The sequence below is a fragment of the Aulostomus chinensis genome, chromosome 22 (genome assembly GCF_037954235.1).
Source record: "Aulostomus chinensis isolate RoL2024-O1b breed Wild chromosome 22, RoL_Achi_v1.0, whole genome shotgun sequence".
NCBI classification, from domain to species: domain Eukaryota; kingdom Metazoa; phylum Chordata; class Actinopteri; order Syngnathiformes; family Aulostomidae; genus Aulostomus; species Aulostomus chinensis.
The window spans coordinates 37,501-64,169 of record NC_141341.1 but is presented as its reverse complement, the minus strand read 5'-3'; the positions used below and the strand labels follow the sequence as shown (position 1 = coordinate 64,169).

The window sequence follows — 26,669 nt, the reverse complement described above, 5'->3', positions numbered from 1 at the left end:
CCGTTCTTCTGTGAGAAAATCCGGAAGTTATCGCTCACTCCGAGGAAAAAAAAAAATTTTTTTTAACACTTTTGATTAATAAGACAATCTACAAATTTGTTTAATTTCTGGATGTTTATTCTACCTACAAAGTCCATTTGTTACCATTACAGATCTACCAATCAGCATTAAGAATAGAAACAATGATTCAAACTAATGGTGGTCTGCTGACGTCACATCCGTCACAGGCGAACTCCTGCACTCAGAGGTGGCCTTTCAGTTCCATCATTTCACGCTATATTTACAGATTTATTATTGAGTGGAACAAACCACACTGATGTCTGGGTTCATCAAGGGTATCATTAAAGAAATCCTAACTATCTGGCCAGTTAAATTTATCCTAACTGTTCTTCATATGTTGTGCTGGTAATGTCATGTCATTTCTTTTCAAATATGACATTTGTCGTTCTGATGTGTGTATTTTTACTGCTCCAACAAAGCTGTTCCTCTTCTGGGGTAAATCAATCATTCAGGCAATCAATAACTGAGTGTCTCTGATGCTGTACTGTAGGGTTGCAGTACAACAACACCTTGATCCTTCCTTTTCAAATGTTTTTATTGTGTTTCTCTGATCAGGTGTTCAAACAATAAGAATTACAATAATAATTAATAATTGATATTCAGCTTTGTTTCAACAATAATCATTGATCAGAAATGAGGCCTGATGGCTGCAATAGCAGCTTTGTGCTGTTCAGTGACTCCTGCTATAAAAAGGAGTCAAGGTGGTCTTAAAGATGTGAAAATGTTCCAAAGATCCTTCTTCATGTTTGTCCTGAACAAGATTGTTGTCAGGCCTTTTTTCAAAGGAGCTCCAAAAGGTTCACTTAACCCTTTGAGGCCTGACTGAGACACGAGGCCTATTGACCTTTGACCCTGTTGCTCTTTTGCTCTCATTTGGCCTCTACAGTGGATACAGACCTGAAACTTGAACTGTGAGGCCTCTAACTTTTATAAAATCATAATCTGGTGGAATAACTCTAGAACCCCCTCCCAAACAGGAAGTAGCTTCAGGAAGGAGGTGGGGCTTCAAAGTTTTAAATGTTGGTTTCTGGCAGAGGTGTGAACTCCTCCCAGAAATCTCATCTCATTTGGAGCAACTTTGACCAGTTATGATGCTTCATTGATAGACTTTACTGGACTTTGCCACGCCCTTTACGGACAGCAGAAAGGACTTAGGGGGGGTCAAACCAGCACAGATGCGATCCTTATGGAGGACAGAACAACACACTAAAATTTCAACGTCCTAGGTTCAAAGAGAAAAAACTATCCCCTTGTGAAACTGGGCAACATCAGGGTCTGTGACTGCTGCACTCTGAGAGCCTTTTGGAGTAGAATTGAGGATCAAATCTGGGTTCTGGTGTATCTACTTGGGCTGCATACACCCCACCTCCTTCCTGAGGCTACTTCCTGTTTGGGAGGGGGTTCTAGAATTATTCCACCAGATTATGATTTTATAAAAGTTACCCATTTCACAATTTTTAGGCCTTTATCGTAGAACTGATAGGTTTTGACCTGTGGACAAACGTAGCCTTTTTACGTTTTGACATGAGACTGGGTTGTCCTCACCCGTGCTGGAAACTTTAAATGAAAGCAGCAGCAGGTCTCCTCCCGCTGCAGGTGACAGGGGTGATGAAAACCGTCCTCTGTACAGCATCGTGGACGAGTTTGCGGAGCGCAAGACTCGCCGTACAGTGGTGAGTAGGCCTCTAGTACTTCATATTGAAACTGTGTTTGTGAGCATGTGGGCCGCTGTGCCAGTTTTACTAAACTTTATAGCTGCTGACGCAGGCTCTGAGTTGATAATAGTTAAAGGGGGTATCAAAATGATGCGGTCACTATCCATGGTAATGAACTGCTTTGCATTTGTGTTGTTTTATCATGAGTGACCACGTAGCCTCATGTTTTTGTTCTCGTGGTTTGTCATACTTCATGTCCGTTTGATGGACTTCAAAATGACATAGTCGCTCTCTGTGGTGCTGAAGCTTGTAAGCTCCGCTGTTGCAGGCATGTGTATATTTTGTAAAATGACGTTATCATCAGCTTTATTATTTGTGTTTAAAGGGCCCGGTCATTTGCCCCGCCCCCCTACCGGCTCTGACTTGTTCCGCAAGTGCTTCTGATGGGACTCACTGTGTCCAATCCTGGCTGACTCACACTGAGACTCTTTCATGCCATCAGGACAGTGTTAAGAGGTCATAGTCATATCACATATGATATCACCTTGGGTTTTGTACAAATGAACCCAATAAATTGAGAGTATGCATGTATTTGTATGGCTACTTACTGAGTATGTTGGCTGTATTTTCTGTTGTGATCTCTATTTCTGGCTCGGTAAAGTACTCTGAAGCCACACATTTGCCCTTCTCAGGTCCTGAAATGGAGAGATGTACAGAATAGATATGACATACAAACGGGTTTGTGTGAGTGATTAAGAGAAACTCAGAATACCCAGTGTGCATATTGCAGGTAAGAAGAGGCGAGTAATAAACAAATTTTATTTTTTGTGCTCTGGTGTCCTCACTGGGTGTCCGACACACTACTGGGGCAAGCATGCATCCCTCAAGTACGGATACGGATAGAGGTCAATTCAGTGGTTGTGCAGATCCATCCATCCATCCACCCATCCATCCATCCCTCCATCATCCATCCATCCATCCCTCCCTCCATGTTCTCCCTCTTCTCCTGTTCAGGGTGGTGGGGGTGGAGCCTATCCCAGCAGCCTTCCCCCTGGACAGGTCACCAGTCCATGGCAGGGCCAACACATAGAGACAGACAACCATTGGCTCTCCCAGCCACGCCTACGGTCAATTTAGAGTCTGGATTAACCTGGTCCCTCTTGATGTCTTTGGACTGTGGAGGAAGCTGGAGTACCAGAGAGAACCCAGCAGGAACAGGGAGAACATGGAGACTCACCCAGAAAGACCCCGTGCTGCAGCAGGGGCTCCACCCACAACCTTCTTGCTGGGGGGCCACAGTGAGGACCACTGCACCACCGTGCCACCCTTGTGCAGATACAAATTCAGATCATGTTGTACTTGCTCATCCCTTCTAATTTGGGAGTTCTTTGGGTCAGATGCATTATGGAAATATTTGTGCATTAATTTGAGGATAAAACCAGGATAAAAGACTCAAAAAGCAGCAACTGAATTGAACTGACCCAGAGAGGGCAAAAAAGACCCAACACAGATGGAGTTCAACAAAGAGATTGAAAAAGGATGAATACAGTGAGGATAGAAAGGTCTCCGAAGGAGATGGCAAAAATTAAATGATGGACATGTAGAGAAAAAGTGAATTAGCAGCAAAGACAGAAGGGGTTCAGGGGGTTAGTAGGAAAACTGAATACCAACAAACAGGTACCCTCAAAATGTAGCAAGGACAAAGAGGAGATGGGACATACAAGAGTATATATGTGTATAGATTTTGACAGAAACATTATATATTTGTCTCACCCACACACTCACAGACACACACAAAGCCTTTCCAAATGCCACCAGTGTTTCCCCCCTCTGACCTTTTGTACCAGGCGCCGGACAACAGGGAAACACAAACATGGCTGCCTCCCCAGAGCGACACCATTATGACCCGGAACGCAGACACAGCTATTGCAATAAGGACAGTTATTTGTAATTGCAGTGTGTACCTTGACAGTAGGAGTGAATACATACATAACACCAACAGCAGTGCCATGTTAATCAAAAAACAATCCTTGAATTCATTGTGTTCAACCTACCCTTCAATAGTGAAGTAGGTATTTGGTTGTATTGAGTCTAAGCTACTACAATTTTGTTGAAACTGCTGACAAAATAAATAACATTTTGTTAATAACATGGCAGTTTCTCAGTTCCCTCCAACCCAGCTAGAACCCTTTGGTCCCAGGATGCGACTGGGCTCCTGCTGGTTCCTGGAAGCTCCTAAATTAACTTTCCTTGTTGATTAAGCTAATGGGGGGGGGGGGGGTAGCCCCGACCCGCCCCGACCCGCCCCGCCCCACCCCTTCATCTGCTGCAACAGGCCTAGACTGGTGGGGATCTCCCATGATGCACTGGGCTTCTCTGGGCTTCTCTGGGCTTCTGTCTCTCTTCATGTCTCACAGCTGCAGGTGGCATATCAGGATCAATGAGGGGTAATTTTTTTGGCCCAAGAGCATTTTGAATTGTCCCTGGAGGCAAGGCAAGGCAAATTTTATTTGTGTAGCCCGTTTTCACAAACAGTTTAACTCAAAAAGCTTTACATAGCATCCTAACAACATCCTCTGCCCTTAGCCTCACATCGGAGAACTGAAGATCATTCCCAACCAGTTACATACGAGACAGCCTGAGCAATTATTTGTGTCAAACTGGGAGCTAAAGAGTGCAAAAAAAAAAATTGATACTATCTAATACACTGGCTCAGAAAAATGCATCTGAAGATTTTATTGGAACAGTGCTCACCAGGCAGGTCCCCCATCTTAGGCATCCACAGTCCCTAATGTGTGACACAGACTCCAGTAGATAAGCAGTACTGTAGGCTACTACTTACGGCTGTAAAGCTTGAATTGTAGGGCAAAGTAACAGAAAAACTTCATTTGCAGCTCAAAGAAGTGTTATTTTACTCCATGATTGAAGTTTTACACTTAGCCCAAATTAATTATGCTGACAAATTACACTGAAGATCATATTCTAGGGATTCCATGAATTTCGATAAATTCATGAATAAATGATTGCATTCAATTCAAGCACTATATGCTAGCCATTAGCCATCAGCCACAGGTTGATCAAACTCTGTAGCACTGACATGACTCACATCTTTTTGGTTTTCTGATAGAGACACTTCAAACTCAAACAGGTGGTTGTGTATTTCTTAAATCACCTGCCACGAAGCAGACCCTCCAAAGGCCAGAGTGCAGGGACATCTTGACCTCCATGGTCTGGTTTTGCTGCAAAATGATTCCCTCCTCCATCAGCAGCCAGTAGTCAGTTGAAACAGCGATGCCCACTAGCAGCAAACCACAGGCGCCGAAGACAGATGAGAGCAACGTCAGAGCCCTTGTACTGAATGAACTCATCTAGAAGAGAGATGACTATTTCAGCAGACATGTAAATGATAAAGGTGAAGATGCAATAACATTAAATTCAGTTACAGTCCATTTATATAGAGATCCACCAATCCCCCTGTGAGTGAGAACCAGAGAGAGATGGATGGCATAATTCTCAGTGAGGAAGAAATACACATACTTGAAGAAGTGAAAAAGTAGAGGTGATGGGAGGACAGACAAAGATGGAGCTGATTTATTGACTGCTGGATTTGGTAATATGCACCATCAGAGCAGAATGAAGCTAAAGGGAGGGAATTCCTTTTTTTAAATCTTCCCTGATATTCATTGGCTTCAGCTATTAAATATGTTTGCAATACTGGACAGGAGATGAGATCAAGGAGGAGAGGAGTGAAAAATCTTACATCACATAAGATCACAATCTATGAAGCCACATCAGTGAAAAGTACCCAGTATTCCCAGATTTTTTTTAAACTTGTTTCCTTGTCAGGTGAACTGAAAGCAGCAGTGATCTTTGATGTGTTGAACATGTTGAAGATTGAATGAGGTAAAAGAAAGAAACAGGGAAATAAACAGGGGCGAGATGCTTGCTGGGTCTCCCACAAGTTTCATTAAATGAACTTGAATGCAAGGCAACAAGCAAAATGCTGCCTGGAAAAAAAAAATTCAGTAAAGAGGTAAAATTCTTGGGCATAGTCACATCAGGTCTGATTCTAATGATTCTGGTTGTGATCAAAGTGTCTCAAGGTTGTGTACCAGGCTGAGCCTCCAGGTCGCACGCTGTACAGTTGACACCTACGAAGGGGGAGGAATGCTGCCTCTGCTGTGCCTCTTTCAAGATGTTTTCACACTGAGAACCTCCCTCACTGTAACACATACAGAGACAGACAGACAGGCAGACACACACACACACACACACACACACACACACACACACACACACACACACACACACACACACACACACACACACTGCCAGTCTTAATCGAGGTCACAGCTGCAGTGCTGTCTTTGGACTCTGACAGTGGAACAAGAGGATCCCTGATTGAGGTCCAGGGCCCAAACACTTCCCCTCTATCTTTTTTATTAGACTTACATAAATATCAAGTATCTCTCAACTTTTGCTTTTTTAACATTTGAAAATATAAACTTTTACCATAGTACCTGTTATCTCAGTATTTCTACCATCAGTAGTACATCTGTATACTTCCTCTGCCAGTGCTAAATGTAAATGACATAATTTCAGTTTAACAAATTAACTGACAAAAGAACGGGAACAAAATGAATTCAGAGGTGAAAAAATAGTTCAAAGGAAAGTTGCCATCAGGCAGGACCAGGAACCACATTTTAGCAGTGCCACACGGGAGCTGCCTGTTACTGGTGTTTGACTGGCTGAAGCTCGGCTAGCAGCCACAGCAATGGTAGCACACATGCTAACAACCACCAGAAACCCAGCTAGCAAACAGATGCAGTACACAGGTGATGACACAGACGTCAAGATTTCAGCTTTCATTCAGCCCTCCACTCACCCATTCACCATCCTTCCATCCACCCACCCATCTAGCAATCTCCCATCAATTCATTCATCCAACCATCCACCCACCCTCCATCCATACATCCATCCTTTTTTTTTCGTACACATAATATCTTATATGCATCTGGAAGGGAAGGAGAGAGTTTCCTCCACTGGGGCTCAAATATCCTTAAGCTTCACCTTCATCATGAAGGCCTCCAGCAACCTCCAACATTTCCTTCCCATCAAAGAAAGCAGTGTTTTGGTGCTGTTCATCAATTAGCTGGTTTATGCAAGGAACACACAAAAAAAAAAACAACAACCAAAAAACAACAACAGCAATTGAGCTAATTTTCTGGAAACCCTGCAGCAGGTCTGGGCCGGGCCAGGCTGAGATTGAATCCATTTGATTTGGAATCTATCAAATATATCATCATGAAAAGAAATATTGCTGTGTCTTTTTAAAACACTAGTAAAATGTACAACTATATTTTGCTTGAGATAAAACTGCAGATTTTGTGGATTAAGGTGGTCACTTACGAACTCCTCCAAGATTGTCATGTGACCAAAAACATTGGTTTGTCTGCTTACTGGTTTATGACATTTGGTGGGATGACAGAAGATTAAAGGTTTTCTGAGTGACTGTGATCTGATGATATCATATTACCAATGTGGAGGTATGTTCTTTGAGACTGGATGTGCCAGGATGAGGGTATACCATGGCAAAAAATCTGGACTTTGAATGAGTCAACACAACATCATCGTCATCTTCCGCTTAGTCCTTACTAGTAGCCGGAGAGAACCCACGCAGGCACGGGGAGAACATGCAAACTCCACACAGAAAGATCCCACGCCCGAGCCGGGACTCGAACCCAGAACCTTCTTGCTGTGAGGCCACAGTGCTGACCACTGCACCACCGTGCAGCCCTCAACACAACATCTTCAACAATAAATCATGGAAATATAAACTCTTTATTTTGCCATTGTTAAGCTTGGAACATTAGCTTTTCTTGGGCTGTTGCTTTAAGACTGCAGAGGTGGGAACCTGAGAAAATGTAGGTTTGGAGGACAAGAACTATTGTGATAGGGTGGTGAGACATGCACATACACACATACAAACAGGTAGGGCTGACATTGTCTTTGCAGATTAAGCATTAAGAATATAACCACATTCTCAAGAACAATCAGTTTAGGCAGCTGGACTCTACTCTTGTGAGTGAAGACATTTCTCCTCTCATCAAAGAAGCTTCCTCAGTTCTAAATTTCAGGTGGGAAGTATCAGGTATAAATCCACAGAGATGGGTGGTGGCAAAAACAAGTGGTCGTAAGGCCATAACAGTAGGCTGTTAGGTGGTCATGTGAGGACTTGTTGGTCTCAGATTTGGGTCGTTACCCCTCCCACCCCTCGTGGGGGGGTCAGGCCACCTGAGTGAAGGTGTGAATGCTGGCTGCACCCCCTGAGGAGGGATCTAAGGATAGCATTGTAGGTGGGTTATATGGGGTGTCTGAGGCCCCCTCCTCTTTTTAAAGATGGACATTCTAGTTTGACATGAACGGCCTCTTTCACCCCTCTTTCAGACCATCTGTCCTTTCTGGTTAGAATGAATGCGCAGCTTGTGATTTTCAAAGGAGTGCCCCTTCTCCTTGAGGTGGAGGTGGACTGCTGAGTCCTGGCCTGTGGTTGTGGCTCTCTTGTGTTGCGCCATGTATATATTCCTGATACTTCTCACCAGAAAATTAGAACTGGGAAAGCTTCTTGGATGAGAGGCGAAATGTCTTCACTTACAAGAGGTGAGTCCAGTTGCCTAAACTGATTATTTTTGAGAATGACGATGACCTGGAGGACTGAGAATATACACAAATAGAATATAACCCCAATTCCTAGGTGTGTGTGTGTGTGGGGGGGGGGGGATATATCCAGTTAAAATGATGTAATGAAATCTGGATGGATGGAGCTGAGCTATGTGCTCCGAAACAAACACTCTGTGGTAGTGATGTGGGAATGAAGGAGCAAGTGAAGGTGGACATAGAACAGAAGGAAGAAGTAGGAGGAGAGCAAAGGGAGTATTTTGTAAAGACAGATAATTGAGACTGAAAAGGTGGACGCAGCATAAGATGAGATTGGAAGTGAGGACAGGAAGTATGGAAGAACAAAGTCGCCACTGAAAATTGACAAAAGAAAGAGGAAAGTGAGAGAACAGAGAGACATCAGGGAGGAAGGACTGAATAGAGGACAGATGTTTAAAGGAAATTTGAGATTTTTTGTCCTCTTGAAGACAAGCTGTCATTGGCGGGAAAGAACCCAGCATCAGAAAGAAAGTGACTTTGACGTTTGTAGACGTTTGTGACAAATTAGAATGAGAACTGCAAAACTTGTCATTATACATAACATTTAAGGAGATTGTGGATGTCTCCTGTTTTTATCCAGCTGTTGTATTTTTTATGCTTCCAAAACCACCAATGGCACACATTAAGTACATGAATGACAATAAAAATGTGGAAGATCATTAGTGTCCGGCCCAAAGGACATGACAAATTGGGAGAGACACAGTGCAAAGCCAATAGAAAATATATCTATTTAAATAAAGCAAAATAATCCAAAGGAACGCAGGTGTGTAAGTCAGTGGAATCAGTCATGTACATGTGGGTGCATTGATCATGTAAGGTGCGGTGTCGTGGAGTGAAAATAAATGAAAAGCAAAAGGAACCCAAGGTGTGGGCGCTTGGGGAGGAGGAAGAGAGAGCTGGCAGGCACCAACTGGCACTTTAATCCATTTGGAGCACTGGGCCCAGGTGCTCCTGATCAGGTTTATTTGATCAGCTGATGCACCTCGGAAAAACACACAATTGCATCACCATCCAGCAGAGGGAAACCCATAGCAGGAGCCTAGGCAGGGCCATCACAGTAGTAAGATCACATAAACAGCGGTCATAATATTGCTCAGAACATTGTTTGATCAATGATTTACAGCCCAGGGGAAGGAACTATTCATAAGGATTTGGTGAAATTCCCTCATCGGGTTCATAAAAAATTATAAGAAAAAGAATGGTGCTAATATTCACGAGTCCTTTTTACTACAAAAAACAATTTCAGTTCATCTTTAAGGCCCTGTAGGCATTTTAACTAAAATGGAAGCAATTTCGTGGAGGCATATCAATATATATTGCCATCATCCCTCCATCCATCATCCATCATCCATCCATCCATCCATCCATCATCCCTCCCTCCATGTTCTCCCTCTTCTCCTGTTGAGGGTGGTGGGGGTGGAGCCTATCCCAGCAGCCGTCCCCCTGGACAGGTCACCAGTCCATAGCAGGGCCAACACATAGAGACAGACAACCATTGTCTCTCCCAGCCACGCCTAAGGTCAATTTAGAGTCTGGATTAACCTGGTCCCCTCTTGATGTCTTTGGACTGTGGAGGAAGCTGGAGTACCAGAGAGAACCCAGCAGGAACAGGGAGAACATGGAGACTCACCCAGAAAGACCCAGTGCTCCAGCCAGGGCTCCACCCACAACCTTCTTGCTGGGGGCCACAGGGAGGACCACTGCACCAGTGTGCGGCCCTAGGTATATTGCATTAACTAAAATTGGATGTAAATTATAATGGCTCCAATCCACAGCTAGGGTTAGGGTTGGGGTGAAGGTCTCATTAGTGCTAAACTTCTGTTTTTTCACAACTCCTCAAAAGTGTGGACTGACATGAACCACAATTTAAATCAAACATTATGAAACACTGTGTCTTCTGGCCACAGACAACATGAGACCCTCTTTGACTCTTTGTTTCTCTCTGATTTAAGTCATTTCCATTCAGGCTTTGTTTTAGTTTTAGGTACATTTCAGACACAGTGGATGTTGGAAACAGCCTTTTGGGAAGCTGTCCACGACTGAGGTTTTGAAATCCTCCAGTCTCTTGGTGTGTTCCAAATCCCATACTCCCATACAACATACTTAAAATTTTGAGTAAATTCAACTCAAAATGGGAAAAAATTATCTATAGTATGCGAAAATTAAATATGCAAAAGTACCCGGATGAAGTACTCAAATCGGTCAAGATTTTGAGAATGCGACAGTTGACACTCACCGCACTCATTTCATTGATAAAAATGGCGGCTGACAGCTGTGGTGAGAGTTGGTCGACACTGACTTGTATGGAGTCATCTTTACATTCAATAATGGGGACATGTTTGACACAAATAGAGGCTGCACGGTGGTGCAGTGGTTGGCAATGTCGCCTCACAGCAAGAAGAAAACGGGTTTGAGTCCCGGCTCAGGCGCGGGATCTTTCTGTGTGGAGTCTCCATGTTCTCCCTGTTCCTGCGTGGGTTCTCTCTGGGTGCTCCAGCTTCTTCCCACCGTCCAAAGACATGCAATTGGGGACGAGGCTAATTGGATACTCTAAATTGATCGTAGGTATGAATGAGTGTGAATGGTTGTTCGTCTCTCTATGTTGGCCCTGCGATGGACTGGCGACCTGTCCAGGGTGAACCCCACCTCTCGTCGGTAGCCGCTGGGATAGGCTCCAGAAACCCCTGCGACCCTTGATAGAAATAAGTGGAAGAAAATGGATGGATGGATGCCCCTAATAAACTCTACATACCGTTGACCTTCAGCCAATAGAGGGCTGATGCTGATGTGCTGCGAACCGGTCACAAATCAGCGTAGAAGAAGAAGACATCACTTTGTCATTTCCGATGAGTGCATCGCCCAGTAGTACGCGATTTGGGACAGCACTGCTCCCTCAAAACTCACGCACTGCGCGATTGAGTACATAGTATGATTAGTACACTCAATTTGAAAATTGTAAGTATACCGTAAGGAAGTATGTGATTTGGGACACAGCATCTGATTCTCCTCTCCTCTATATTGTGTACAAGGAGTGAAATCATAAAAATGAATTTTGTCCGATTTCAAAACACATCATCCTAATACTAACTTGACCCAATTAATTTCTTTTTGTCAGGGTTTTGAAAAAGTTCTTATTCTACAATTCTACAATTTCATTTAGCAGACGTTTTTGTCCAAAGCGACGTACAACACAAGCAAGAATTTAGACTCAATTAAGGAAAAGTCCATAGGAAGCGCAAAAGTGCTTCAGTTGTGATTTGGTCCTTCATTGTGTTACTTTTTTTTCCAGGCACTTAATTTTTTTCAGAGGCACAATCAACTTTGACAGGTACATTTTTTTTGGTAAAAGGCAATTCAGTTTCTCCAGTCTACCAGAGCACAGACACAAACACAACACCAGCTTAGAGCAACAGCAAACAGCAATATGTTAACCCTAACCCTATTCAATGTTATTTGGAGGCTCAAAAGCATCCATTGTGACTTTTCATGTATGTTTTTTTGAATGTGTGTTATAATTTACTATAATCAGGAGTTTTGAACATGTGAAAACATTTACAGAAATATGCTGTTTACTTAATAAAAAGCAGCAGTTTTTGATCATCAAAATGTTTTATGTGGTTCTTGAGCTGTTATGTTTTTGCTGGTAGTTCTGCTTTTCATGATGGATGAACCACTTAGGTGAACTGAAACAACCCTGAAAGATAATAAAATTGTATCATTGTATGGTATACATGCACAACATACTGGGACATGCTGAGAAAGAAAAACCCAACCAACACCACATAGGTTTCATGTTTCACCGATCTAGGTATTTCATATAACCATCCATTTTCTACCTCTTATCCTGTTAAGGGTGGCGAGGGGGTGGGGGGGTGGACCCTATCCCAGCAACCTTCAGGCGAAAGGTGGGGTTCAGCCTGGATGGGTCAACAGTCCATGGCAGGGCCAACACATATAGACAGACATGCAACCGTCTTGCAGTGAGGCGACAGTGCTCACCACTGCACCACCCTGCCAGTTGTAGTCCTTTTAGAATTTAAGTTTAAAGTAGTGCTGCATGATTAATGGCGGAGTACAGAACAGAACATAAATCTTTTTTTTTTTTTTTTAATAAAAGACATTTTGTCTTTGCTATGTCAGGGAAAAGGTCAACTTCAATTTTGCACAATATTTTTAGCCATATTAAATTTTTGAATATTTTCACTAACTCCTTTAAGTTTGTCATGTCTCTGCTGGTGGCAGTTTTTGCTGTTGTCACGTTCTCCTCGATGAGAAAAACAGCAAGATATCTTTGGAAGGCCTTCCTCTTAAAATTTGGCACAAACATCCACAACGACTTCAGGAGGAAGTAAAAATGTATTGGTGCCAAAGTCACTGCCACAGGCACACCTCCGGGAGGCCTGCATCTCAAATGTGGTATACTTAAGTGATCTTTTTCATCATCTTAACATCTCACCTCATCTAATAGGAGTTTATTCTTTGTTTCTGTGCTTGCAAGAAGAGACTGAAAAACAAAGAATACCACTGCATAAGTCAGTTGAAGAGCAAGACGGTTGCCTTTGCTCTGCTTACACTGACAAACGGCTCCAACTGATCCACCTGAGTAAACCATTGATTAACTGAAGTAACTGGGGATTACCAATTTCCAATAACTGAACCACTGGATCCTGAAATCCATCTAAACTGTACATTTGATGCCTTTTATCAGTTGTCCATAGGCTCAGTCAAGAACCTGTGACTTAATTTGGTGAAAAGGGATAAAGACATCTAATTACATTATTAAAATCGCATTTGTACAGTATGTTCTGCAATATATTTTGATGGCTGGTGAGAACTGTATTAGCTATGTAAAGTTATGCAGAGTGAACTTCCTCTGAGAAAAGTGTTATATAGATTCTCATAATGTACTTGCTTGTAGTTTCCTCTAGTGACCACAGACTTGGAGAAGATTTGCCTCCAAAACTGAAAAGTGATGAAGAAATAAAACGGGGAATCAGAAGAGAAAGAGATGAAAAACTCTGCAGCACCGATGAGTTCAATATGGTGCAGGGAAGAGCAAATGCTATGCACCACCAAACTCTATGTCCCATGGTGCTGGGCAGGGCTCCACAGATGGTGCTTCCAGGTTAGCTTGCTATCATGGGGGGGGGGGGGGGGTTTCTGTTGAGAAGGCAATATGTTCTCTGTCAGCAGTGAGAGGCTTGTGCCAAAGCATGGAAAGAAAATGGGATATTTAAAGATGGGAAGAATGGAAAGCATAATGGGGAGGGAGGTCATGTCGGAAAGATGAATAAAGATAAGAGAAATACATAAGGGTGGAGGAAAGGAGTTGTGAGGATTATGGTCCTCCAACCATCCCCAAATCTTCTTATAGAACACAAGAAATAATATAGGAAAAACTGGATTTGAGAAGAAGGGAAGGACATTAGGGGCAGCCCGGTGAAGCAGTGGTCCTTACTGTGGCCCTCAGCAAGAAGGTTGTGGGTGGAGCCCTGGCTGGAACACGGGGTCTTTCTGGGTGAGTCTCCATGTTCTCCCTGTTCCTGCTGGGTTCTCTCTGGTACTCCAGCTTCCTCCACAGTCTTAAGACATCAAGAGGGGACCAGGTTAATCCAGACTCTAAATTGACCGTAGGCGTGGCTGGGAGAGCCAATGGTTGTCTGTCTCTATGTGTTGGCCCTGCCATGGACTGGTGACCTGTCCAGGGGGAAGGCTGCTGGGATAGGCTCCACCCCCCTCCCCTCACGACCCTCACCAGGATAAGCAGTAGAAAATGGATGGGTTAATGGAGTGGGGGACCAGAGGTCAGAACTAGTGAGAGAGATAAAGTATTGTCAAAATAGAATAAAATGGAGAAATCAATTGAAGTTAGGGAGGAAAGAATGAAGAGCAAGGGTCTTTCAAGAGGTGACATTTTCTCAGAAAATGTAAGTGACAATGTCATTTTTGAAAAAAGGATCAAAACTGTCCAGTTGACACATTTCTAGGAATGGTGATGAACCACAATTATGTCTCTGGGAACTACACAAAGACTAATTTCTCAAACCAGTGCTTAAGATGTTGAAAGCTTTGGAAAAAAAAACCTCATCCTGTATTCTACAGAATGACTGCTGGACTGATAAAGATAATTAGCTTATGCAGCTGCTCAGGAAACACACATATACAGGAAGAGGCAGGGCCTGTGTGTTAATGTGGCGAGGAGAGAAGGGAGAGGTACCACAGGACAGAGGAGACAGACGAAGGGAACACACAGGGGAAATGACAAGTACTCCGCACCAGTGGCGGAGAGAGGAAATTTTCTGTAGGGTGGCCAGGATGGTTAATTGATCATTTTGGGGTGGCAATGTGTCACTGGAAAATATTGGGGTATTTGGACAGCAGACGATGGTGGAAAAGCTCAAATCATATTCAGTGTATCTAACTTTTTCCTTATTCCCGCAAGTAAAGTAACAAAGATGTTTACACAATACACAGACAACTGGACTGCTTACTGTGTTGAGAGTACTCGGGTTGGGTTGGGTTCTCTTGCTCTATCAGGAATACACAGTTATAATTTGAAAAACAGTTGATTTTATTGTAGTTATATTAGGTTTATATAGTTAGAATGACTTCACCAATGTATAGAGAAGTTAGACAATTCTTGTACTTTTGGCTAGCTTTTCTTGTTAGTGAGCTTGCTAGAATCAAAACGCGAATCTCCCCACTGATATTTTAACTTACCTGTTATGTGACTCTGGTCATGTCTCCAGCACTCTGGACACGACCAAACTCTCTTTGTCACACCAAAAAAAAACCCAGATGTCTACACAGGATGTGCATGCATCTAACATGTCTGGTAGTTCCGTCGCAGTGCAAGAAAGGTTCTGCACATTGGAAAATAGTCACAGCTATGATGTGGTGATTGCATTGGGTTGGGATCAGGCCAGGGTGGCCAGGATTCTGAATGAGGTGGCCATGGCCACCCCTTACCACCCCATGCCTCCACCATTGTTTGCAAACACCAGGCTGACATGCCCGTACAAGAGCCCCGTCCTACACTTTGTCACACATGACCATGATTTAACTTTGCTTCATCTGCATTTTTGTATCAGCACAAAAGGAATCCAGTCTTGAGAATTCTTTTCCAACCAAATTCCAATTTCTCTCACTAAATGCATATAAACAGACCCACTCTTTGTGACTGTAGGTCTATGACATAGAGTGGTACAGTTAAGTCAAGTCAAGTCAAGTCAATTTTATTTGTATGGCACCAAATCACAACAAAGGTTCTCTCATGACACTTTCCAAGTAGAGCAGGTCCAGCACCTTGCTCCTTCAATGAATGTACACCCAAAAATTCTCCATCTACAGGGATTATATTGTTTGTAGGCACACTCAGACGTCCACATTGCCATGGTTCCTACCGCCAAAACCAGTTGGAATATTATAATGAATTTTAGAAGAATATTGGAATGAGATGATCTTCCAGGTTTAGTTCATCAAGATCATCTTCACTAATGAACCCTGATGCTGGAAGTCTGAATGCAATGGTTAGCAGTGCTAAGCTAACATTAGCCTATGAAGGATCTACACCAGGGTCACATGACTTAACAGTCAACACCACTAAGCTTCAGGCTTCTTGTGTTTCCAGCTGATGACCTTTAATGACCTCCATGACCTCTGTAGGCTCCTCTAGACTCTTGTTAGCAACCCAGGTTTTTAAGACTCCACCACTCCACCATCCACCAGTCTGGTGTTTACTGGTGGATCTGATGTAGAACTGAACCTCCACCATCCACCAGGCTGGTGTTTACTGGTGGATCTGATTTAGAACTGAACCTCCACCATCCACTGGTCTGGTGTTTACTGGTGGATCTGATGTAGACCTGAACCTCCACCATCCACCGGTCTGGTGTTTACTGGTGGATCTGATGTAGAACTGAACCTCCACCATCCACCGGTCTGGTGTTTACTGGTGGATCTGATGTAGAACTGAACCTGCTAATATCTTCAGCAGCTGGGTACCACAATCTGATGTCAGGTCATATAAAATTCCAATGTTCCAAAAATGTTATTTAATTCAAAGGGAGGGAACCAGGTGTTCACCATCACTGACTTACATCAGGGCTTAGGACTTTGTGTCACGATCCAGTGAAGTTGTAGTTATGGACTTTTGGGTGTGTAGGTTGTTCAGTTAATTTTGATCTTCATGCTCCTTGTATGTGGTTTGATTTAGGTTTGGTGTTGTGGAAGAAATTATTTCTGGTCTGAGACTAACATCTCTCTTGTGCCCAATGCCACACTAGCAGGTCTTCCACTAATTCTTTTATTTTAGGAATGACGTCTTTCACAACGTCATCCCACATCACATAAAATTACCATCAAATACACATACAGAAAAACAGACTTATCTGAACTCACAGAAAATGTTTGCGATTTTAAATTAAGTGATTGCTCTTGTGCCAAAACCAAAAATTTGCTATAATAAATCTATGAGAAAACAACAATCATTCACATTATTACACAGTTGATCGTTCATTCACTTATAAAGACAATTGATTAAAAAATTTGAAATATACCTGGTAAATACACACTTTTCTTCCTCACAATCAACTCAATACTATTAGATGAGTGGCACACTTGTGGGACATTTGAATATTTGATGACTTGTTTGCATGCTGCTGCCACACTGATTTCCAAACAAACAGTCTCTCTGTTCACATGCGTGAGGAAGCCCTTCATATTAAAGCTAAATAACAGTTGTAAAAAAAATTGCGAGATAATTGTTCAGATATGTCAGGTCTACTGTCTTTGACACGTTATGGTTGAGGAGCATGAAACTTATTTTCAGTACATGTTTTCTTCCTCTCAGGAGGACGTGCTGGGGAGATATCTTCTGTTTTTGTCAGCATAAAGATGGATAAATAAACCAAGAAACCAACTGAGATATACAGAGAACCTAAGTAAATTTAAAAAAAAGCAAGCAAGCTTTTATCAGTTGCTCACTCATGGTCCTCCTCTCGGGGCAATTTTTCCCTTTACCCTAACCCCGGGTGTGAATCACTATTGAGCTATAATTACACACCTTGCAAGTCAGGCCAAATCAGAGACTGCAGCAAATTCATGCCCCCAACATGGACAATTTCATCCATTTGATCTCCTCAAGGAGGGACTTTAAGAAAACTCTAAGTGGAGATTCAGACCTCCAATTTTAACTGGAATGCACCTTTAATCAACAAGTTTTTCTTCTGTAATGCTACAACACACACACACACACACACACACAAACACACACACACATTAAAGTAGAGAGAAAGAGAAAGATTGACTAAATAGGAAGTGCTGCAGTCTGCTGGAACAGTATTACAGGAAAACAGGATGGGTTCCCCAAGAAGGAGCTAGAGTTTTTACAGCCTACCAACCCTAACCCAGCACAACACACACACACACACACACACACACACCCTACTAGCTCTACTATAACCTAAAGTCTTCTCTCTAATAATAACCTTACCAGATACATAAGAACACACCCTCTCTTTTGTCATCTCTCTCTCTATCTCTCATACAGGCAGCATCGCATTCTCTGAAACACCCCCCCACCCATCCACCCTCCAGCTGCACAGCAGGCAGTTGTATTTCTAACAGACAGTACAGTGTTACAGTGTGCTGCCTCAAAATGCGCCACTCTCATCATTGCTATGTAGTACATTCCTCCACAATGCACACACTCATTAGCGACTGTCAGCACAACCCCTCACACATCCCCCACCACTGCTGTGTAAAACAACAAATAGTCACATGTATGAGCTACCAAACCGCTGTTGAAAAAAGATGTGATGGGGGAGACAGGTGAGGAGAAAAGATGAGGACGGATGAATGGTTTTGTAAAATGAATTTAAGGAATAAGAAAGCCAGAGCTTTACTCACCTTGGGAGTGAGAATCTGCTTGGACAGTGCAGCTGATGACGAGAGATCTGTGCACACTGGGAACAAGCTCAGCCACCAAATTTGCAGTTTCCCCCTTACCCCCCCCCCCCTTCTGCTGCCTCCGTATCTCTCCTGTCTGTGCTCCCCAATCCTCCTCCTCTACTTCACTCTGCTCTTTCAGCACTGCAGAGGTTCAGCTGAATGGGCACCACTGTAGTTTGGGTGAAGGGAGGTAGGACTAGTGTATTTAACTCTGTGTGTGTGTGTGTGTGTGTGTGTGTGTAAGTGGTGTTGTAAATGGGGGTTAATAAGGCAAGATGTGGCATGCGCACACATATACTCATGCAACACAGCACGGCAGAAGAATATGCTAGTTTGAAATGAGAACGCATCATACATGTTGATGTTATGACCCACTCAAACAAAGTAAGCAATTCGTTTATTAACACACCATGGAGACAATGTACATTCATCTTGTGTACAGAAGACAGACAGTAGAAAAATGCTCCGGAAGTCGTCGGGTTAGATGACCGAAAGATTATGACTTTGTTTTGTTTCAATATAAAGCCACTGAAGTCAAATAGTGTCTGTAGTTCAGCTCACTAAGATGTTTCTCCCTCCTCCTTCACTTCTTCGTGATTCCAGAATGGAGAAAGACCCATATGTCAAGCAAAGCAAGACTGATGCTAACAGCTAAATTATCTGGAAATGATCGTTGCCAAACTCTCAAATAAAAACTAACTCAACCAGTTCTGGATCACTGCTTGTTCTCATTAGCACAGAACCAGAAGTGTTTCAATTAGTTTTCATCTCCAATCAAAGTGTCAGCACTCTGAAATCATGAAGAAGTAACAAAATCAACTCATTAAGGATCAATTTGTACACCAAAATCCCTGTCTTTTCTCTTACTGTTAAACCCACAGAAATGTCTGATAACTCACCCTGCCCTTAGGTAGGTTCACAAATTTTCCATCCAATATTTTTAATTCTAAATATGCTTTTGCCCCTCCCCCATCCATGAAATTTCATAGGACAGCGCAGCCCCTAAAGACTGTTGTGGTTGCAAATCACAACAGTCGTTTTCCACAACAGTGGTGCCAAAATACAACCAGGGTGTGTTCTGTCAGCGTTGCTAGCACCTCCAGACTCAGGTGTCGTCTTGAGGCTTGATTTGGCATCAACTCCCAGTGCAGACTCAAGCTGTTCCATCATGTGACCTCAGCTGGCTCGAACTGACACTTATTTGAGCCTCACCAGTGAAGCAGCTTCAGGGCAAAAAACAAAAACAAAAACATCAGTGTGAACAGGAATGAGAGCAGTGGTGTTTCCTCCTGTTAAGCAATCGCTCCTCATGGAGGATGAAAGAACCCATCAGTGAAAAACCGCCTGGTTAAGGGTTAGTGACAAAAAGAGCATATTCTGATGTATTTCAGAATTTTATATAAATCACACACTAAGGGAACAATATTAACATAATAACACCTGTTAAATGTTAAAAAAGTGTAGCTAATGAGATTTATCACATTTATCAGCTGATAGTAGATAGTAACGTTTACCAAAGCCACCAGTTCAATGGAGAGGAAGACCACTCTAAAGTGGGAGGGGCCTGTGTGGGTTGAGGATGGATAGTGGGAGGGGCCAGTGTGGGTTGAGAACGGATAGTGGGAGTGGCCTGTGTGGGTTGAGGATGGGCAAGTGGGAGGGGCCTGTATGAGATGAGAATGGGAGATCAATCACATATTACTTATACAATTATTAGTTTTTAATAGTTTAATTTTTTTATTTTACTGATTTTATTTTTTCGTTTCATGTTGCCTGTTGTTCCTGTTGCCACCACAATACGTTCCTCATACATGCTGAAGTCCTCCTGGTGGGTGGACTAGATCCTCTCAGATATGATCAGGACCTCTTTCTGAATTTGGCGGAAGACTCAGAGGTTACTGTGCTGAAGAGGCAGCCATGTTTAATATCTGACCATAGAACAAGAAGCTTTTGTAGCTTGAATCACATGGTCAGATCTTTGATGTAGACAATGGTGGCTACAGGAAGTAAGTCTGATGGAACAAACATCACACGACTCTATGTTGTCTTCACATGATCTACACCGCACACAGGAAGTGTGTGTGTGCTCTCTAACACCATCAGGTTTTACCTACCTCTCTCTCCACTGATCACCCAAACACACACACATCATTATGTTACTTATAGTGGTACGTGGGGAAATGTGTTTCTGTTTATTGTATTTATTTTAAGAGATGATTGTTGTATGGTGAAAATAACTTAAGCTATGCTGAAAGAGCAAATTCCCCTGTTCTTTTCTTTCAAATGTTACCAGGATTTTGGTGATATTTTATGTTATTGTTTTGATGCATTATCATTGTACAAAAAAATAAGCTCACTAAAAGTACAGTAAAATATCTGAATACCTCCTCATGTTTGGATTGGAATGTTCTTCTCATTAATGCAATGTATCATTTACCAGCTTTGATTCAATGGGGTTGGATTTTAAACTTTACAGACACACATGTTCAATATAGAAATCTAGGACCTTGGTTGGTATTTAGGAGAATAATTACATTGAAACAGGTAAAGTTGCATTTTCCTGCTCTTATTCCACCTTAGTACACAGAACACCTTCTCTGTTTCCAAGTAATAAATCCGGCTTAAATGAGATGCTAGGATGGGACTGGTGATAACTACATAGGTAGATACATAGGTACTACTGTAACTAGCCTGTAATAATGTAGATAGTACCATGTTTTTACCTTGTAATTACTGAACGGTAGTGTAAAGTGGTATCCAGATATGGGTAAGGTCTTCTTTTCTGATCCTAAGATGGAATATACAAAACACATCTAGAAAGGAGAGACAGAATATGACATGACTGCATGTGAGGAAAAGAAAAAGGGCATTTGTGTGCATGTGTCTGTGCTTTGGCTTATAGTGATTATGTGTGTGTGGGGGGGAAGAAAAAGAGAGAGAGAGAGAGAGAGAGAGAGAGAGAGAGAGAGAGAGAGAGAGATATGCCTCGGTACCCTCTTTCATGGTTGGGTGACCTCACAAGCCCCTGGCGACCCTCAGACTGATATAGTGGGTCGTGTTGTGTTGTCATGTTCATGTGTGGGGAAACAAGACATTACATCCCACCTGCCCACACTAACCCCCACACAACAGGGTTACTGAATTCAATCCAGCAATGGAAAATGTGTTCAGTTCCATTATAATTGACATAACAGTAAATTATGAGGATACATTTAAAACTGTATTTCCACAAATATTTTTGTATTTGGTGTTTTTTCTTAGTTTAACACAACCAATGAGTGGTGCAGACCTGTGGTATCAGAGACCCACAACCCGCCTACCACTGTTTACACCATTTAAACACCGATGCTGACTAATGGAGTATGTCCTGTTAATAACTCTGAAGACATTTTGAGTTTTAATACATAAATTACTCTTTAGAATCATTCTCAAGTTCACCATGTGCGTGCACAGTGGTGTTGAAATGGATTTAATGACTAGGATATAAGACAGGCTGCAACATACATGATTTAAGTTATAGTTGTGTTTATATGGAAGTGCTGACATAAATGCACTCAGCATTATAACAACAGCAGAAATATTAAGATGAAGCAAAGATCTAGAAATATGAAGAACTGAAACAAGTTCCCATGAATCTACATTTGAAGGAGAAATGTTTTTACCACTGTTGTCACATAGTGCACTTGGTGACAGGTTAGTGTCTAGAGGAACATCAGCTGACAGTTACAAGACCAGTAACACCAGTATCCTCTATCAAAGGACCCATGTTCACTGGGTCCTTCTGGCCCCTCATGTTGCTGTCATAGGTCCATCATGCGTTTGATGTTTTTGACACTCAATTTCTTGTCAAACCGTTTGTTTTTTTTCTCACGTTTCTCAATGCACACATACCAAGACAGCTGTGAGGACTCACTATCAGCTGAGACTGTGATTCATATTGACAATTCAAAATATTTTTACAAATGAACTGTTTAAAACATGACATCATGAATATAGATAAATGCGGCAAATAAAACAATATATTGTTTATGGTATTAAGCTTGACATATGGCATAAAAATAATTTAAAATATCATTTAGATATTCAAAATCAAATAAAAAATTGTTTGAGGGTGTTTGGTTTCACAATTTCTCCTGAAAATCAAAAAAGTCTATCCATCTATCTATCTATCTATCTATCTATCTATCTATCTATCTATCATCTATCTATTTATCTATCATCTATCTATCATCTATCTATTTATCTATCTATCCAACAAGTCGATTGTGAAATTGATTACTTCTGATTACTGTAACAGAGTTATTCACTGTCCGCATGCCTTCAAAGATATTCTCTCTTACAGATGAATTTGTTGTCATAAAATGAAAACTGGATTGTAAACTTATGTCACTCTAATTTAAATGTAACTGGGGGTTATAATGGTGACATGCCATTAGAGGGTCTGATGTTTTAAAGGGTTTATGGGAGTAGAGTAACATGCATTATTCTATGTAGAAACAAGCTTCAAGAGACTCCAGCGAACATCCATAGTGGCAATATGTGGCCCATCTGGTTGGACTCACAGTTTTTCCATATCGATAAAAAAAAATGGACCTATACAAATGTGAGCTTCAATTTTGCACACATTAAAAAAGCAGGCTGTGTCAATGATGGGTGAAAATTTGAGGCACATTTAGCCACATACACACATCCAGGACTACTGGATTAATTTTGTTGACACCTGCCATGTCCCGCATGTAGTGTTAAACACTAAAATAAAAGACCTACAATGTATCAAAAAAAGAAAAAAAATCCATCATCCATCACTGCAAATGTACCAAGAGTTTAATGTGATCTGATATGTGCCATGTGGTCTCTATAGGGTAAAGAGTCAGTGGTAATCACATCCTCTGTACATGATGACAGTTCACAGCCGCTGGCCTATATTCACACACGAACATCTCAGACAGATATGAAGAAAAAAGATTTGTTTAGCCTCAAAATGGGTCGTCTCTACTTCAGATGGGCTCTCATCCTTCAGCTGAATTAGACAGGCAGGCAATGTGCTCCATAAATCTCGTGCAGCAGGACTCTAAATTTCTTGAAGAGTGTAAGGTGGAGCAATTTGTAAAATAGATTAAAAATCGATATAAAAATTTATCATAGTGGTGGTAGTGTCGCTCTATTCTCAGCTTCTATTGACTATCAAGTCACCCTTTTTTAATGTAGCAATTATTACAGAGCACTTACATAAGTCTGGCCCCTTGCCTGGAGGCCAATTTGTCATGGGAGACCCTACCAGCAGAACAAGGCTCCAGCCAATACAGCCCTCAGGGTCATGAGGGCACACAAACCTCCCCACCACCAGAAGGTGATGGTTCCCCGGAGAGGCGAGGGGTCAGACTAAGAATGGTTGAGGCCAGGTCAGGAGGCCCAAAAGGGGCAGCCCCCCCAGTTGTCTATCCAGCTTTCGGCCAACATGTATGCTGCAGCAATATTTATATTCTATTCATGCTACGATTCATCCTGTGCATACCATAATAGCCGGAAGCCGGAGTACCCAGAGAAAACCCACGCAGGCACAGAGAGAACATGCAAAGACACACAGAAAGACAGTGCTAACCATTGCACCACCGTGCTGCCCCACTTCTGGGTTCTCTTGGGGTACTCTGGCTTCCTTCCACCGTTGAAAGACATGCAAATGGTGACAAGGCTAATTGAATACTCTAAATTGACTGTAGGTATGACTGTGAGTGTGAATGGTTGTCTGTCTATATGTATTGGCCCTGCAATGGACTGGTGACCTGTCCAGGGTGAACCCCGCCTCTCGCCCGAAATCCGTTGGCATAGGCTCTAGCCCACCGCAACCCTGAACAGGATAAGCAGAAGAACATGGATGGATAGATGGATGGATGGATGGATGGACTTAAATGCCACAATTAGATCAGATTCTCACGGCAGGCAGATGCAAGCCACATCACAGATAATATTGAAGACCATCTCCTGCATCTCTGTTTGGCAGGGGGCTATCCAGAATGGACATATGATTCCCCAGGAGGAATATACACAAATGATGGTGGAGAGGATGTGATCCTCCCCTTCTAGAAGCACAAGGGCAATAAATATGATTGCAATAACCACAGAGGAATGACTCTCCTTTCCATCCCTGGAAAGATTTTCACCCGTATCCTCCTCTCTCGGGCTCTACCGGTCACCCGGAGCAAAAGGCACACCCAACAAGCAGGTTTCACGCCAAACCACTCAACTATAGTTCAGATCTCTACCCTACGCCTCATCATTGAGAGGACACACAAATTCCGCAAGGACAGGTACCTCTACATTGCCTTTTTGGGTCTCAAGGACAGCTTTGATACCATGGCTCACTCAGATTCAGATTCAGAAAACTTATCCCATGGGGAGCAATTAAGGAGCAGAACACACAAGGCAAAAAAAGAGAGAAAGGCAATTAAAACTGCTCTGAGCCCCGGCAGGTCATTCACACAAGCAGCAACCTGGAACTGGAAGTCCCATCAAGCACCACTCTGGAAGATCCTCACCATCCTCAAGGCTTCTCAAGAGATCACCACTCTCTTTCAAATGATGTACAATGACCCAGAAGCTGTGTCCACGTCAATGCTAAAACAGTGGAGTAAGACAGGGATGTGTCTTCATTGATCATTGACCATTTGATGGATCAGGCCTGTGCCCAGGGTCAAAGAGTGCATCTAGGCAGCTACCCCCTCACAGATCTGGAATATGTAGATGACACTGCACGATTCTGCTCCACTCTAACCCAACCTGGAAGAAGGCCTGAGGATTTACCAGGAAGATGCCAACAAACTCAGCCTAAAGGTCAGCTGGGCCAAAAATAAGTTGATGCACATTGGTGGTGGAGTCTCCCTTCAGCTGCATATAGATGGAGAGGAAGTGTAAATTTGTGTCTTCCTTCACCTACCTTGAATCGACGGTCACAAACAATGACAAGTTTACACCCGGGATTAACCGGCAATGTGCCCTGGCAGCTAGTGGGATTAAAACCCTCTGGAAGCCACACTGGTGACATGACTCCATCTCCAGAGCAACCAAATTATGGATCTACAATACCTCAGTACTTTACATCCTACTGTATTGAGGAAAAACCTGGCCACTCAACAGGACCCTGGCTGGCAGAATTATTGGCTCTGGCACCACAGCGCTTCGCACAATTGAGGGTATAAAATGGCATAACAGAGTCCACAATACCACACTCCGGGAACGCATGCAACAACCCCAGTCAGATGCGCTGGTTTGGCCATGAAAAGGCTACCCCCTGAACACCCTATGCACACAATCCTAGATCTTGATCTGGAAGCGGCCAGATGGACTCGCCAATGTGGCATTCCTGTACCAGACAGATGGACGTCATAACCTGGGACTTGATATAATTGGGCGTCAATGGCAGAAGGCGAGCCATTTATCCTAGATCAGCCCACATGGAAAGGCCCGGTGAACCTGATTGGCTCGGATAATGATTTTACATGATATTGGGGGTCAATATTTTTCGTTGTCATTGTCCTATCCGGTGGGTTCGGGTCGCAGGAGCAGCAGCCTCAGCAAGGAAGCCAAGACTGTCCTCTCCCCAGCCACTCAACCAGCTCTTCTGGGGGAATCCTGAGGCATTCCCAGGCCAGCCGAGAGATATAATCCCTCCAGCGTGGCCTGGGTCGGCCACTGGGCCTCCTCCCGGTTAGGCATGCCTGGAACACCTCCGAGGGATCCCCCGATAGTTGGAACACACCCTCTGGTCCCCTTTCTTAAAGACGGGGACCACCACCCCGGTCTGCCACTCCAAACGCACCACCCCCGATGTCCATGCAATGTTGCAGAGACATGTCAACCAGGACAGCCCCACAACATCCAGAGCCTTGAGATACCCAGGGTGGATCTCATCCACCCCCGGAGCTCTGCCACCGTGGAGTTGATTAACTACCTCGGCGACTTCTATCCCGGAGATTGGACGACCCCCCCAAGCACTCCCCAAACTCTGTCTCCTCCATGGAGTACGTGTTGGTGGGATTGAGGAGTTCCTCAAAGTACTCCTTCCACCGCCCAATTTTCTCCCCAGTTGACATCAGCAGCCTTCCGTCCCCACTGGAAACAGTGTGGGCAAGTTGCCGCCTTCCCCCCCTGAGGTGACGGACGGTTTGCCAGAAACTTTTCGGAGCCGACCGATAGTCGTTCTCCATGACCTCACTGAACTCCTCCCATGCCCGAGTTTTTGCATTGGCGAACGCCATGACTGCACACTGCTTGGCCTGCCAGTACCGG

The 26,669-nt window shown here is 43.1% G+C and overlaps 1 protein-coding gene and 1 long non-coding RNA gene across 5 annotated transcripts in view; both read right to left on the bottom strand.

Moving 5' to 3' along the window:
• LOC147240164 (voltage-dependent calcium channel gamma-7 subunit-like) overlaps positions 1-18,427 on the bottom strand; it is a 44,425-nt gene extending 25,998 nt beyond the window's left edge. Inside the window, exons 1-3 of one of the 4 annotated variants that reach the window (XM_086193174.1) lie at positions 18,342-18,427; positions 4,888-5,083; positions 2,324-2,410 (exon numbers count right to left, since the gene is read on the bottom strand). In XM_086193174.1, the coding sequence (XP_086049300.1) occupies positions 2,324-2,410; positions 4,888-5,083 (283 nt within the window). In that variant the 5' untranslated portion in view covers positions 18,342-18,427. The other 3 variants (XM_086193175.1, XM_086193177.1, XM_086193176.1) reach the window with 3 other exon arrangements.
• Positions 18,428-18,737: 310 nt separating this feature from the next.
• LOC147240163 (uncharacterized) overlaps positions 18,738-26,669 on the bottom strand; it is a 13,107-nt gene continuing 5,175 nt past the window's right edge. Inside the window, exons 2-4 of the long non-coding RNA XR_015111264.1 lie at positions 21,107-21,196; positions 19,898-20,047; positions 18,738-19,606 (exon numbers count right to left, since the gene is read on the bottom strand). This is a non-coding gene — a long non-coding RNA (uncharacterized LOC147240163). The remainder of the gene's footprint in view (positions 19,607-19,897; positions 20,048-21,106; positions 21,197-26,669) is intronic.